Raw genomic sequence first — 15,453 nt, 5'->3', positions numbered from 1 at the left:
TTTTTGGCATTCTTTTAGCAATTCTCTAGTGTTTTTGTGTCCTCTCATTGTCAATCTGTTGACTGTCACTGCCCAGGACTGTGCTGCCTCTAATAGGGAGTTTAAATATTTCTTTAAAAGGGTCTCTTGTTTCAGGTGCCAGCCAAGCCATTATCACCATACATCATCAGCCCATTTTGCCTAGACATTTGGGCACTAGGGATGCAAAAGTCATTTTGAACAGAGCAGAAAGGAAAAATAGGGTATTTCCTTCTCATACAGTTCCATGAATTCCGTTTCCTTGCTGTCTTCTGTGTCCAGGAAGCTGAGAGATTTAGATGTTGTAGATTGAAGAGACTAAAAGAGACAAACCAAGAATTGTGCTAAAGGAGTGATACAAAGTTTCTTGAAGGTTCTTTGTTTTGTTTTATTTTGTTTTCTGTTTTTAGAAAAAGAGTTTGGTTTTACTTTCTTTGTTTTTCTGTAGCAACCAAGCATGCTTCCGTTTTCTTTAAAGATCGTCAGTATATCATACAAAAATCATAAAAGACACAAAACTAATCTTAAATTTAATTTGTAATAAAATTTGAACTTCAGAGAAGAGTGTGAATTTCAGCAACGTTTTAATTAGCGAATGGGTGTTAACAAAAATCAATCAAGTTTCAGTACTCTGAAACAGAAATCCCTGAGTCAGGCTCCCAGTTCCTTCTCATTAAAACTTTAACTCTTCTTCTAATAGTCCCTAAAATTTTCTCATACATATATGAACAGCTTTATTGAAAATTAACTTACAGCTCCCATCTGTTTTATTAAACATCTTCCTAAACACTGCTCTTTTTCTTGATGACTTCTAGACACATTTCTGTTTTGTATGTTTTAAATATGTATTGACCTACTTCACCCACCTGTCATTTTTAATAGCTGTATAGTACAGTTTTTAATGTGTAACTAAAATAAATTTTGGTCAGTGGGTACAATGGGCTGTTTTCTCCACTGTGGTTTCATTAACGTCAATCTTAGGTAAGCACAGTAATTAAGAAAGAATGAATACTTTCACATATAGCAACAGAATTTTTATCAGAATTCATTGTAACCCTCAGGTTTCTGTTTTGGGTGATACATATTGCAACATTTGAACTTTCTCCATGTCCACATTTCCTGCTCAGGAAACAGACCAGGTTTTTAACCTGTTAAAGCAGTAAAATCCATTTAATTCACTGAGGATTCTCAAAGGCAACAGATTATTTTTTCTTCAACTGTTTTGACTCTTATCGATTATTGTTGGATTTCTTTCTTGGAATAGATGGGGGAAAAAAGAATCAAGTGATGATTCATGGAATTGAACCAATGTTGGAAACACCTTTGCAGTGGCTGAGTGAACATCTGAGCTACCCAGATAATTTTCTTCATATTAGTATCATCCCGCAACCAACAGATTGAAGGATCAACCATTTGCTTAAACGGAATCACCGTTAAACAGGATTTACCAGAGCATGTCACCTTTCTGCTTCAATCAGGTTTGGTGGAGGCAGCCTGACCAGAAACACTGCTACAAGCCAAACAGGAAAAAGATTCCATGTCAGATAAGGGCACTTGGGCTGGTCTTACTTTGCATCACCACTGCTTTCCTCCGCTGCCGTCATTAAACCTCAGCTGCGACATGAAAGACTTTACAGGACCACTGCAAGTCTTCTGTTTTCTTGTAAAATATAATGAAGCTGAAGCCTTTGGCCTAAGAAGAAAATGGAAATATGTGCCACTCAATTTGTATTTCTGATTAACAAATAAACAGGGGTATTTCCTAAGGTGACCATGGTTGAACTTTAGCTCAAGGGAGTGGAAACATTGGTTTAATTTTCAAGAGCATTAGACTTAAGAAAGTAAAAGAGAAATTCTGTTATCAATAACTTTCAGTAATTTTTTGTAAAAGATCAAATTACAGTAAACCCATCTTTCCTTAATGAAAATTTCCTATGTTTACAGTCTGTCTATTGGTATGCAATCTTGTAACTTTGATAATGAACAGTGAGAGATTTTTAAATAAAGCCTCTAAATATGTTTTGTCATTTAATAACATACAATTTTGTCATTTTTCCAGTACTTTCTGACTCACATACATTAGATCACTGTTTTTACTCTGTGTGTTACCTTTCAGTCTGGTCATCATTGGCATGGAATGGGTGTAGGGCATAGGATAACTTGTCTCAGGAGCTGTCATAGAATTTCTTGCTGCCGATTTTTAAATCTGTGTTATTTACACTAAAAGTATAAATAATGTTGCCATTTATCATTGCTGTTTTATCACTGTAAATCTGTCAAATCATAGTATCTTAAGCATCTGTATAATTCTACATTTTTTTGGGAAAAACCCATTCCTTTTCAAGCTAGTGTTTTTCATTGGCCTCAGGTCTAATGTTTCACGGTGGTCCCTGGTAGCCAATCTTTGAAGTTTAAAGATTACCGATCTCCAGACTGCAATAGCTTTTCCTTAACTTTACCAAAAATATTCAGAGGTTACTAGAGTTCTTATTCAAATACGGAAATTTTTGCTGCACTTTATTACCACGCTGCTGGGATTCTACCAGCTGGACGTACTTGTGCGTTACACTTTGTTTCTTGTGAGCTAGCTTGCTGTGCATATTGAACGTTGACCCGTTTGAGTATGCTAAAAGACAGTATCATACAATAATGGTTTTAGATTCCAAAATAAAGATGAATGTTTTTCTCATAAAAAAAAAATTGTACGAATGTGAAGTGAGATCCTGCTAGTGCTCACTGCTTCCTTTTTCCTTTTATGATTTTCACTGATCAGCAGCAGACTTATCCACAGAATGAGATAAAGTTAGTCAAAGATCAGATATTCTGGAATGGAAAGTATAAGCCTCAATCAAAAAGAAAAACATAGGGTACCAGTATGATCAGAGAAAAATAGAAGCAAGTCGCAAATACTTGGCTAATGTCAATAAAATGAAAAGTGCCATTTTAGTAAGGCAGAAAAAAATAGTAATATTTCAGTTACTTAAGGATTAAAAAACCCACTGACTTGTATTTTTTCAAAAGAGGTTGATCTGAATATGATTGTTCACATTAAAAGTGTTTATTCATCTATTCAGTTTGGGGATTTTCCCTCTTGATGTTTTGACAGACTGATGTGAGCTTCAGTGAGCAAAGGGATCAAAATGCCAGGAGTGCTAAGCTGTGAAGAAGATAAGTATGGTAAGAGCAGTAAGCCATAGTAGTTTTCACAGACAAGGCCAATGCATGGTCTCTGCAGTGGGCTCAAGTGAGCTACTGATCTTTACTTCCAGATTTGAAAGTAAGTTTTATCAAGCCATTTCCCATTTTTACCTACTTGTTCATTATTACACCAGCATCATAACTGTATTACTCTACTCTAGTCCCAGGTAAGTCAAGCTTCTGATACCCAGAGAAAGAATAAAAACAGAAATTAGTGTTGGCTTAAATATCTATTTTTGTTTCTTTTTATTTGAATATTTAAATTTTATGGTTTATTAAAAAATTAAATTAATTTTGTGTCTGTCTTTATTTCTAGGAGTTGAAAATGAAATTTCCTATAAATCAGGTTACCTATTGGGGAAATCATTAAAATTTCCGTATTCTTACACCTGTCATAAAAGTTTCTCAAAGAAATAACCGATAGGAGGGTTAAAGGAGAACATATGAAAGAAAACTGGAGAGGACCGCAAACCTCAGTGTGCTTGTTTAACTCATCCTCGGCAGTGAGCATCCTAAGAAAATGAAAATGTGTTCTTAAGTTATTGGCATTGTTTAACTAGGAAGGAATAAATTCAGCCTAAATAAAGTAAATCATTGCTTGTCCTTCATAATGTTGTTTTTCACTTGGATGGCCTAAGTTCATGGATAGAGTGAACTGATAAGGACTTTATGTATCTAAAGACCCAAAGTAGCTTGCTCATAGTTAAAACCGACCTACTAGTCTTTATAGCATGGTGATGTTCAGAACACATTGCAGTCAGTTGGACGTGGACGCAGGATGGGCTGCTCCTGTTATGTTTATTCCCCCATTCACTGGAAGCTAGGTGGGAATGGGTGGTTTGCTAAGAAAACAATATACAAAATGTGATATTGAGTGACACTTTTAATGGTTATCTTTCTAGGATATGTTTATATTTTGTAGGCTATATGAGGTTAACATTTTTTTCTTTCAATTTTCAGAAATATGGTTTACATGGGTCATGCCAAAGAATGACAGTCTCATGTTTTATTTATCATACTGTTGATATTTAGGTCTGAGGTAAGTTGGGTTTCCTTTTAGATGTGCCAACACAGTTGAAATAGAAGTGCAGGATCTTGGAGTATGATAGGAAAAAATCAAGTATGACAGTATTTATAGTCCATTCCATTCATGGTCAGTCACTGGGGTGGAATCAGTCAAAATACTTACCTGTCTCTTGAGTTCTGTCATCCACTTAAGTTTTTATATAAATACAATCATCTCTTGGTCTGAAAGTATTAAAAATTACCGACACGGGTGTTGGAGAGAAGGGAGTCTTGCCTCTTTTCAAGTAATTTGAGATTAAATGATTCTTTGTAATAAAAATTCATTTACCACATAGATTTATTTGTCAAATTTTCTCAAACATGAATTACAGATTTGATTCTCCACACTTATTGGCAAATGTAATACTACTGTGGAATCTTAGTAGTCACAGTATAGGAACCATAGAGTGAAAAAGCACTCTACTTTTAGATCCTGTAGGTGGTTCATTAAGTATTTAAGTTTTTTAATATTTAACTATTCTTGTCAATTGACAATATGTTGGAATGATCATCAGTGAGACAAAGACTAATCTGAAGATTTAGAAATGTCAACATGTTTCAACATACTAATTGATTCTTCTGAAAGTGATGAATTTGGCTTTCCCTCTATAGCTTCCCCACCCCCATATCACAAGAATAAATAAAGCACAACCAGGCTTTTTCCTCTTTGTTTACCATGGTTCTTAGTAGAGTGTCTTGCACATAGTTGGTGCTTTGCAACTATGTATAAAAAAGAAAAAAATTAACAGGATTATTTAATGATGCTTTAAAATCAATGTTATGTTTTCCTGTTAAAAATACCAGCTATAAAAATAGGAAGGACCTTGTTGTTTAGAAATCAATATACAAAGTGCAGTGAGTGCAGGTTTGCAGTACTGGTGAAGACCGGCTTACTCAAATTGGCTACTTTCAGCAGGAACCACTGTGGATCGGAACCTTGCGTCAGTCCACGTTCATTTTAGTTGTAGCATAGACCGCAGCACAGATCTGTTTCAACATCACTCTAATTTAAGCAGCCCCTAAAGTTTGAGCTATTCTCATCAAGCGCCTAGAGGTATTTATTAATTCTGGCCTTTTCATAAATGAGTGGTTTGTGTCTTGCTTTTGCCTTTAGACCTTACTTCTGAAAATGTAATACATTTTTAGCAAGGGAAATGTGTTAGACCTGTGAGCAGGGTTCTTCAAACTGAGGTAGACTCTTAGGACCATGTTTATGAAAAGCTTTAAGAGAAATATTTGTCTTTCAGTCTTTTTTATTCAGTGGAAGAGGTATCTGCTTCATGTATTATTTAGAAAATACAGATGAACTTTTCCTTCGTAATGTTTACTGTGGTTTATAATAAATATTTGTATGGTATTTGTTTCTCACACTGAGCATAAACTCCATAAGAGCAGAGACCAGGCCTGTTTGGCCCAGGATTGTATTCTCAGGACCTAGCACTGTGCTGCAACACAGCGGACTATATACTACATACTTGTTGAATAAAAGGTTGGAAAAGTCTGTGTAGTATATCTCCCTTTTAGACTCCAAAGCATATTGATACATTAAAGACTTTGAGAAATTCTAAGGTTAAGAGACCTATTTGATCTAGCATTTCCCAAATTTTCTTGATTATAGGATTTTTCCTCCAGTACCACATCATATTGAACTCTAGTTTGGGGAATACTACATTAAATCGTTATATACTAATGACCTAGAGTTTAGCAGGTAAGGCTTATCCCTCTTTCTCTGACAGCTCCATTTGAAAGTATCTCTTAAGCTTAGGACCCCTCCAAAAAATATCTCGAGTCTGTTCATGCCATCCTCTAGCTATGTTCCATTTTTGTCAGTATCATTCTTGAAATTCATTCACCAAGTGTATAATGAGTAATATATGCCAAGCTATGTGCAAGAAATACAATAGGTTAGAACTTGTCATGGTAATGCTGGGTGGATGGTCTGGCTGCACAGCAGTGCCATAATTTCACGGTACATACAGAGTAAGATGTGGTCAAAGGGCTGGAAACCACAGGGTCTCTTTACAAGACTTCCGTCCAAGTATAAAAACTAGGCAAATGGTCAGTCCTTAGGTGTGAAAGTAAGCAGGAATCAGGGATGAATAATTGCTCTCAGGGAGCCTCCATTAAGGTAGGCAAAAGAGCCATGGAGCTGAAATGCGGCATTCCAGGGAAATAATTACCAGAGCTCCAAACGGAAAGGCCAAGCAGAGAGGCTGGCTCCATAGACGAGTGATTTTCTGTGGCACTGGTACATGTGGCAGGCGTTTCTTATCTCTAGGGGGACACTGTACTTGTTTGGGATGTGGTGACTGTATCCTTGTGCTGTCTAATGCACATTTTCCAAATAAGCTATGTTGCTGAAAGCTTAAATCCATAATTTGGACGTTGATATTCTTGTTACTCAAAACTATTGGGTTTTAGCTTTCTTTTACAGAGACAGTAACTCAGTGACCTGTTACCTGTATATGATCTGTTGTGTGCAGGCCTAGGGAAAACTTTCATGCCCTGACTACTAGCCTTTTTCTGCGTAGGCCATCTCAACCATGCCCCCCTTAAGAATTTGGTCATTCCTAAGTGCCTGTATTTCAATAGTTCCTTTTGTCATGGTTTTGAAATTAATTATCATGTAATATGAAATGTCAACTTACCTGATATCTCTGATGTTCCATAGTGATGCTAACATTCAAGTGTGACACAGAAAGTTATTGATGATACTGCTGACGTGTGAAGGTATCAACTGGAGCCAACTTTAGATGAGGGCTAGCCAGGTTGGGGCAGGGGTTGGGGAGGAATATATATATATAAGCAAATCAGGTAAAAGTTAAGTTACTTTGGGGTTGTACCATGCATGAAACATTCGAATAAAAAAATAGAAATACCAGATAGGTTGTGATTAGCTGTAATTCAACTCTAATTCAGATGCATGGTGGACACTTTTCATTCTAGGCAGAATGAAGACCATGCCTTAGTCTTAGAGCATGTAGGATATCTTAGTAAAAACCAACTCTCATTGCTAATTCTGTGTTCCGCATATTCTCCCAAATCTTAAAGAATTCTACATGATTCGTCTATTCACACATTTGTTGAGCAAGTAGGGTAGTGGGTATTTTGAGAGAAAAGACATGGTCTCTGACCTTAAGGGACCTCTGTAAGAGGAGAGAAGACAAAAGTAACTACAACATAATAGTTGGATATTGCAATGAGAACATACAAATAAACCACTATGAGAAAAATGGAGCTGAGAGAATGATTTACTTTGAGCGAACTAGATGTTATCTTGGTTGACCTCTCAGAAGCATTTGACAGTTCATCACACCTTCATTCTTGAAACACTTTCATCATTGGACACCACACCCTCCTGGTTTTTCTCCTACCTCAGCCCCTTTCTCAGTTTTCTTTGATGATTCTTTTCTTCACTCCTAAATGTTGCAGTACTCTAGGGCTCAGGCTTTGGTCCTCTTCTCTAGCTACACTCAGCGTGTGAGCTCATCCTGTGGCTTTTAACACCATATGTTTTCTGCAATATTAACTTCTCCTGAGTTCCAGACTTCTACCCAACCACTTACTTGACAACCATCTTAGATATCTAATAGTTCAAAGTTTATTGAGTCAAAGCAGAACTCTTGATTTTCTGCCCGTACCTGTAGCTCTCTCTTTCCCATCCTAATAAATGCAACCCAGCCCCAAAGCCTAGTATCTTTTTTTTTTTAATTAATTTATTTTTGGCCGTGTTGGGTCTTCGTTGCTGCGTGCAGTCTTTCTCTAGTTGCAGCTAGTGGGGGCTACTCATTGTGGTGGCTTCTCGTTGCGGAGCATGGGTTCTAGGCGCACAGGCTTCAATAGTTGTGGCTCGTGGGCTCTAGAGTGCAGGCTCAGTAGTTGTGGCGCATGGGCTTAGTTGCTCTGCAGCATGTGGGATCGTCATGGAGTAGGGCTCGAACATGTCTCCCCTGCATTGGCAGGTGGATTCTTTTTTTTTTTTTTTTGCGGTACGCGGGCCTCTCGCTGTTGTGGCCTCTCCCGTTGCGGAGCACAGGCTCCGGACGCGCAGGCTCAGCGGCCATGGCTCACGGGCCCAGCCGCTCCGCGGCATGTGGGATCTTCCCGGACCGGGGCACGAACCCGTGTGCCCTGCATCGGCAGGAGGACTCTCAACCACTGCGCCACCAGGGAAGCCCGGCAGCTGGATTCTTAACCAGTGTGCCACCAGGGAAGTCCCCTAACCTAGTCCTCTAATTTCTTTCTCCACATCCATGTCTAGTCCATCAATGAGTCCTAATGAGTCTACCTTAAAATATACCCTGAATATGTTTTTTTTACCACCTCCACTGTTTCCACCAAAGTCTCAGCAATCATTGTCTCCCATGGACTACTTAACAGTAGCCTCTTATCTGGCCTCTCCTTAAAACGTGTGACGTCATGGCAGTTCTCTGATGAAAACATTCCAGTGTCTTTCCAGCCCACCAAAATAGATCTAAAGTTACCAAGTTCTGCTTGATCTGATCCCTGCTTCTGACCTCATCACCCTCTGCCTCCACTACTTTATTATGTCTATACTGGCCTCCTTCCCCACCTTGTCCTTTAAATACACCAAGATGGTTCTCCCTCTGGGGATTCTGCATGGCTATGTAGCTAACAGTTATTGAGTGTTTACTACAGTGTTCCAGGCACTGTTCTAAGTGCTTTTCAGGTATTAACTCATTTAGTTTCAGAGCTGTATGAGATAGTTACTGATATTATCCCCATGGGGAAACTGAGGCACAAGAAAATTAAGTTACTATACTAGCATCATGAGGTGGGCAATAGATCTAGGATTTAAACCCAGGTGGAATGGGCCAGGTCCACACTCTCACCCACTTTCTGCAATTGCCTTAGCTTTCCTTTGGTCTCACAACAGAGTGTAAGCTCCATGAGGGCAGGGACATTCTTCTCTTCATCCTCTTACCTCTAACGATGCCTGACATATTGCAGGGCCTTATTGAATATTTGTTGAATGCGTAAGTTTCTAAAGCTTCTATTTGAGTAGGTTAGGAAAAGCCTCATTGAAGAAGGCTTTTGAGCTGGAACTTGAAGAAAGGGAAATTCTTTTTTCAAGAAATTGGGAAAAGAGGGAAGGAAAGTGAGATACAGATATAGATATTCATACAGAGAGAGGTATATGAATAAAACCTCAGAGAAAAGATTGTCCAATTGAGCTAAGTCACTTGCAGGAGAGAAGGAAAGATATGACAGGAAAGGTCTGTTCTGAGAAGATTATAGAAAGCCTTGAGTACCAGGCTAAGGAGATGAGATTTTATTTGGTGTGCAATGAGAGCCACTGAATATTTTTAGTAGTTAGATCATATGTTTAGAGTAACCTTTTGAGATGATGACTCTGGTAACATCTTGTAGAGAGGTTTAGTATAGGCTGAGTCTGGGAGACCAATGAGAGAAAGGCTGCCGTGATCGAGTCACTAACATCTCTTGACCATCACAGTAATCTCAAAAATGGAGTTCCTGCATCCACTCCTGGCCCTGCAATTCCTTTCTCCATCTGGCAGCCAGAAAGATCATTTAAAGCTTCAGCTCAGGTCTTATGATATTGTGATTTATAATAAGAAATACATATTTGGTCTTTCTGTTCTTTCCGGCCCAGAGCTCCTAAAACTGGGAATTTCCTAGTGATGAGAGCAATCACGATATCTTTCGTTATGTTATTGATGACTTTTGAACCACACCTAAAGATGGGGGCTGGTTGCTGGGAGAACCAGTCATGTGATTAGAGGTTTGGAACTTTCAGTCCTACCCCGCCTTGACCTCCAGGGAGGAGAAGAGAGGCCGGAGATTGAATCAGTCACCATTGGTCAATGACTTAATCGGTTATGCCTAGTTAACGAAGCCTCTGTAAAAACCCAAAAGCTTCCCCAAGCTTCCTCGTGGGTGAATTCATGGACATTTGGAGAGAATGGCGCCTCTTCCCACATACCTTGCCCTATGCATTTCTTTTATCTGCTGGTTCCTTGTTTATATACTTTTATAATAAACTAGGAAACAAAATGTGACTCTTGAGTTTTGTGAGGGGTTCTAGCGAATTAAGTGAAAAGAAGCGGGAGTGGTGGGACCCCCTGGTCTACAGCTCTTGGTCGAAGGCCAGGCAGCAGCGTGGGCTGGCGTTTGGGGTCTGAGGTGTGGCCGGAGAGAGGAGGCAGTCTTGTGGGACTAAACCCTTAGTTCTGGAAGGTGATGCTATTTCTGGGCAGATGTGTCAGAATTGAGTTGAATTGTAGGATTCTCTGCTGGTATCTAGAAAATCGCTTATTGGTGGTGTGGGGAACATCCCCCTCCCTGGACGTTGACGTTGGTACAGAACCATTTTAGGTCCATTTTCTCCTCTGCTTGAAATCTTGAAATGGCTTCCTGTTGTCTTTAGGGAACTCCAAAATCCGTACTATACACAGGCTTTGCAAGATCTGGCTTCTCCCCAATAGATTTATTCCCCATTACTCTTCCTCTTCTTCATGATCCAACCATACTATACGTCTTTCAGATTCTCAAAGCATGAAGCTCTCTATTAATACAAACTCTTGCCTCGACTATTCCTTCTCCCTGGAATGTCCTCTCCCACCACCCGCTTTTGCTTGCTAATTCCTACTTATCCTTTCTCTCAGTTCCTCAGGACTTTCCTCTGTAACTGCACAATCCCTTCCTGGTAGGGTTGCTAGATGTAGCAGATTAAAATACAAGATGCCCAGTTAAAGTTGAATTTCAGATAAACAAGAACTAATTTTTTGGTATAAGTATATCCCTTGCAATATTTGGGGCATACTTCTACTAAAAAAATTTAGTTGTTTATCTGAAATTTATCTTTAACCAGACATCTTGTATTTTAACTGGAAACCCTGCTTTCCAGCTAGATTTGGTTATTCTCTCCCCTAGCTCACTCTTTACTTTTCCTCAGTATTTATCTCCCTTGTATTCATTGATCCACATCTGTGGTACCTGATAGGCTGTAAGTACCATGAGGGCAGGGATGAGTCTTCTTTGTTCACCAATGCCTAGCACAGTGCAATAGCATGTCATAGGCCCTCAATAAATATTAAATGAGTGAAAACAATAAGAGGCTATTAGAGTTCTAGAGGGAGGCCAGGACTGAAGATACTGTCTGGGAAGTTTTCTGCGTGGAGGTGACCTTTGAAGCAGGAACAAGTGGAGGAAGGGAAGAACACAGCAAAGGTATGGAGTGGAAAGAGAAGACCCTGGGCTAAGCTGAGGGGAATGCCCCTGCTTGGGTGGCAAAAAGAGGAAGTAGGGCCAGAGACAATAGAGCCAGAGAAAGAATTCATAACCTGCAGAGGGATCTAGGGAAGTCACAGGGACCAGGCCTTTGGATTTGGCAGTTAAATACTTGGGACCTTCAAGAGAGCTAATTCGGGTCTGATAGCTGTCAGGTTGCATGCAGACTAATCTTGAGAAATTTAGTGATGGGGAAAAAAAAGGGTGTAGCTGAGCTGTTAACATGGTGGAGAGAAAATGTGTCTTTGTGTGTGCGTGTGCATGTGCGTGTGTGTGTGTGTTTTATGCATCAGGGAGACCTCAGTGTGATCATAGGTGAAAGGGGAGGAATCAGTGGAAAATGACAGTGGTCATCCTGGAGGAAGGAGTGATAGATGGTCTTGGCGCAAGTGGAGGGGGTGGACTCATAAAAGAGGAAGGATGTTTCGCAAGTAAGAGGAGGAGGGTGGGACCAGTGATTATTAATTACAGTCATTTCTGATAAGTGTGACTCTCTGGTCTCAAAAAATTAAAAAGTCACATTGTCTTTATTACTAAAGATTATATCCAGTGTTCACTAAAGAGTATAACCTGAATTTGAACATAATTAAGGTTTCTTAGCCCAGCAGCTTTTCGAACTGTGACAAGCATGGGAATCACTGCCTGTTTAAATGCAGATTGTGAAGAGGAGGTGGGACAGGGCCTGATGTTCTGCATTTCCAACAAACACCCCAGGGATGCGGTTGCTGCTGTCTTAGACCTTCCATCTTTGCTTCCAGGACGCTTTTTTTTTTTTTGCAATGGCAGCTGAATGTAAATGTTTTACATTGGCCTAACCTTGTAATGGAATTTATGCGAGAAATACTGAACACCCTTTCTTCTGAAGTTAGCTGAAATAAGGTTGAAATACATCTTATCACAAATGTGTTCTAGTTTTAAAGAACTCAAAATGCTCATGTGTATCTCAAACATTAATTTTCTCAGTACTAAGAAAGGCGTTGTCTTCAGAATTTGAAACCATATTGTTTTGGAATATTAGAAAACGAAATGGCTTAAAAGCAGAATGTGATCTTGATGAAATATTTATCTGTAGTGATTATTATTATTTAAATTTTATTTTATTTTTGGCTGCGTTGGGTCTTCGTTGCTGCACGCGGGCTTTTCTCTGGTTGCAGCGAGCAGGGGCTACTCTTCATTGCGGTGCGTGGGCTTCTCATTGTGGCAGCTTCTCTTGTTGTGGAGCACAGGCTCTAGGTGCACGGGCTTCAGGAGTTGTGGCTCACGGGCTCTAGAGCGCAGGCTCAGTAGTTGTGGCGCATGGGCTTAGTTGCCCCGCGGCATGTGGGATCTTCCTGGACCAGGGATCGAACCCATGTCTCCTGCATTGGCAGGCGGATTCTTTTTTTTTTTTTTTTTTTTTTTGCGCGGTACGCGGGCCTCTGACTGTTGTGGTCTCTCCCGTTGCGGAGCACAGGCTCCGGACGCGCAGGCTCAGCGGCCATGGCTCGCGGGCCCAGCCGCTCGGCGGCATGTGGGATCTTCCCGGACCGGAACAGGAACCCGCGTCCCCTGCATCGGCAGGCGGACTCTCAACCACTGCGCCACCAGGGAAGCCCGGCAGGCGGATTCTTAACCACTGCACCACCAGGGAAGCCCTATAGTGAATTATTGATCAGTTACTTTTTTGAGGGATAATACTGTTTGTTGATTCACAGGGACTTCTCAATCTTTTCTACAAGTGTTTTTAGGGTATTAGTATGATTCATTATTAATGGTCTAGATATACTTTTTAAATGTTAACATTTAGCAAAGTAATGCTTTTTTTCACGAATAAGATCTTTTATTTGTCATCATTAAAAGTGTAAATTTTAAACAGATTCGTGTACTACTGGCTCATATCCACCAGCTCGTTCGACTTTAGCACCTGTCTCATCCGCAGAAGCTTTTCCAGAACTACTACCTTCACCATGTGACACTCCATGAGTTTTCCCAATTCAAACTTGGGCTTCTTCAGCATTTTTACTTTCCTAACGAAGACATCATAGAGCAGATAAGTAGACTGGCAAGCCTTTTCTATGTCTTTTCCAATGCTGTCTGGAATCAATTTATTGACCACTTCTTTCAAGTCATTTGTCTTCACCTCTTGGGTCATGGTTTCCATCATCTTCTTCCGGATTTGGCAGACCTGTTGGTGCTGGGCATAAGAGGTCTTCCGAATCTGACTGTTACATTTTTTAGTAAAACCCACACAGAATAGACGAAGCAAATAACCATGGGTAGTCTTGACACCAATGTGAGCTTCAACCGTGGTCTGCCATTTTTTGACCATGGAGCACATTTTCTCACAGGTAAGATCCATGCCATGGAAATCAGGCAATTTTTTGCCCTGAACATCTTCAGTAATTAGCTTGAATTTTCTAAATGCAACTTCATCATTCTGCAGATCAGCAAGGCTCACTTCAAAAACAGAATCCAGGGGCTTCCCTGGTGACGCAGTGGTTGAGAGTCCGCCTGCGGATGCAGGAGACACGGGTTCGTGCCCCGGTCCGGGAAGATCCCACATGCCGCGGAGCGGCTGGGCCCGTGAGCCATGGCCACTGAGCCTGCGCGTCCGGAGGCTGTGCTCCACAACGGGAGAGGCCACAACAGTGAGAGGCCCGCGTACTGCAAAAAAAAAACAAAACAAAACAAAACAAAAAAAACAGAATCCTTAAGGTCATCAGATGTGATTTTGATTTCTTGAGTTTTTGTGACTAGTGTTTTCCCAATATTTCTTATATTGACACATAGCTAGTGCTTTCACATCATACCAATCTTTCTTAGAAAATGAGTCAACCACTTTCTTCTTGGCTCCCTTTTTGCCACTTTCGTAAGGTGCTTGTTCTTGCCAACCACCGTGGTGCTGCTCAGAGAGCCAAAAAGCCAGCGTAATGCTTTTTAACAGAAAACTGCAATATAATGTAAGCATGCTGTTTACAAAATAACTATAGGACTTATTTTTTAATTATTAATTCCTAGTTTTGAACGCATAAACTATGATGAATGTCTTCCTCTTTCAATCCCATCAGCATACTTCTGTCACTTCATGTAAAAGTTTATTTGAGATGATGTTAAAAGCCAGGACTAGACAGGTGGAATAGCCTGCCTGTCACCCGACGTGGGTCAGATCCTGCAGAAAGCAGAGGCTCAAAGGTAATCAAGCATAGATCAGAAAAGGAGATTATTATAACCTGAAGACAAAATTCAAAATTTTCTTCCTCTGGAATCATTTTTAAAAGTTTCGGGACTTCCCTGGTGGTCCAGTAGTTAAGAATCTGCCTTCCAATGCAGGGGACGTGGGTTTGATCCTTGGTCAGGGAACTACAATCCCACATGCTGCAGGCAAGTGAGCCCGCGCGCCACAACTACTGAGCCTGCATGCTCTAGAGCCCGCACACCACAACTAGAGAGCCCACACGCCACAACTACTGAGCCCGCGTGCTCTGGAGCCCGCGCGCCACAACTAGAGAGAAGCCTGCGTGCTGCGGCGAAAGATCCCACACGCTGCAATGAAGATCCCGCCTGCTGCAACTAAGACCTGACTCGGCCAAATAAATAAATTTTTTTTAAGTTTTCTTCATTTGTAATACTTTATACACGTGCAAAATGCAAAAGGTTCCAAGCGTGTACGGTAAAAGTCTCCTCCCTCCCATGCTGTCTTCACAGAACTCCCCTTTGTCAACCAGTATCTTGTGTCTATTTCAGAAAACAGCTTTACTTTGTATGTTTAATATTTCATATTAATACATATAGTCTGCACTATTCTTAATAGCTACATAATTGGATATGATTTTTCCATAATTTCCCCCAAATTTGAATTTTTCTTCATAAAGAAAGTTACATGCAACTGAATATATTGAGCATTTAGGACCATTAAGGAGG

At 40.2% G+C, this 15,453-nt stretch overlaps 1 protein-coding gene and 1 pseudogene across 3 annotated transcripts in view; one reads left to right on the top strand and one right to left on the bottom strand.

The window, feature by feature from the left end:
• The window catches only part of ATG5 (autophagy related 5), a 116,961-nt gene extending 113,456 nt beyond the window's left edge, over window positions 1–3,505 (top strand). For all 3 annotated transcript variants that reach the window (XM_029224234.1, XM_029224237.1, XM_029224236.1), the window contains one exon: window positions 1,283–3,505. In XM_029224234.1, the coding sequence (XP_029080067.1) occupies window positions 1,283–1,419 (137 nt within the window). In that variant the 3' untranslated portion in view covers window positions 1,420–3,505. The remainder of the gene's footprint in view (window positions 1–1,282) is intronic.
• A 9,895-nt stretch (window positions 3,506–13,400) lies between these two features.
• On the bottom strand, window positions 13,401–14,500 carry LOC114895882 (annotated as a pseudogene).
• Between the last annotated feature and the right edge of the window lie 953 nt (window positions 14,501–15,453).

The sequence above is a fragment of the Monodon monoceros genome, unplaced genomic scaffold (genome assembly GCF_005190385.1).
Source record: "Monodon monoceros isolate NGI ecotype Baffin Bay Population unplaced genomic scaffold, NGI_Narwhal_1 Super_Scaffold_15, whole genome shotgun sequence".
NCBI lineage: Eukaryota > Metazoa > Chordata > Mammalia > Artiodactyla > Monodontidae > Monodon > Monodon monoceros.
This window is presented reverse-complemented; position numbering and strand designations above follow the sequence as displayed.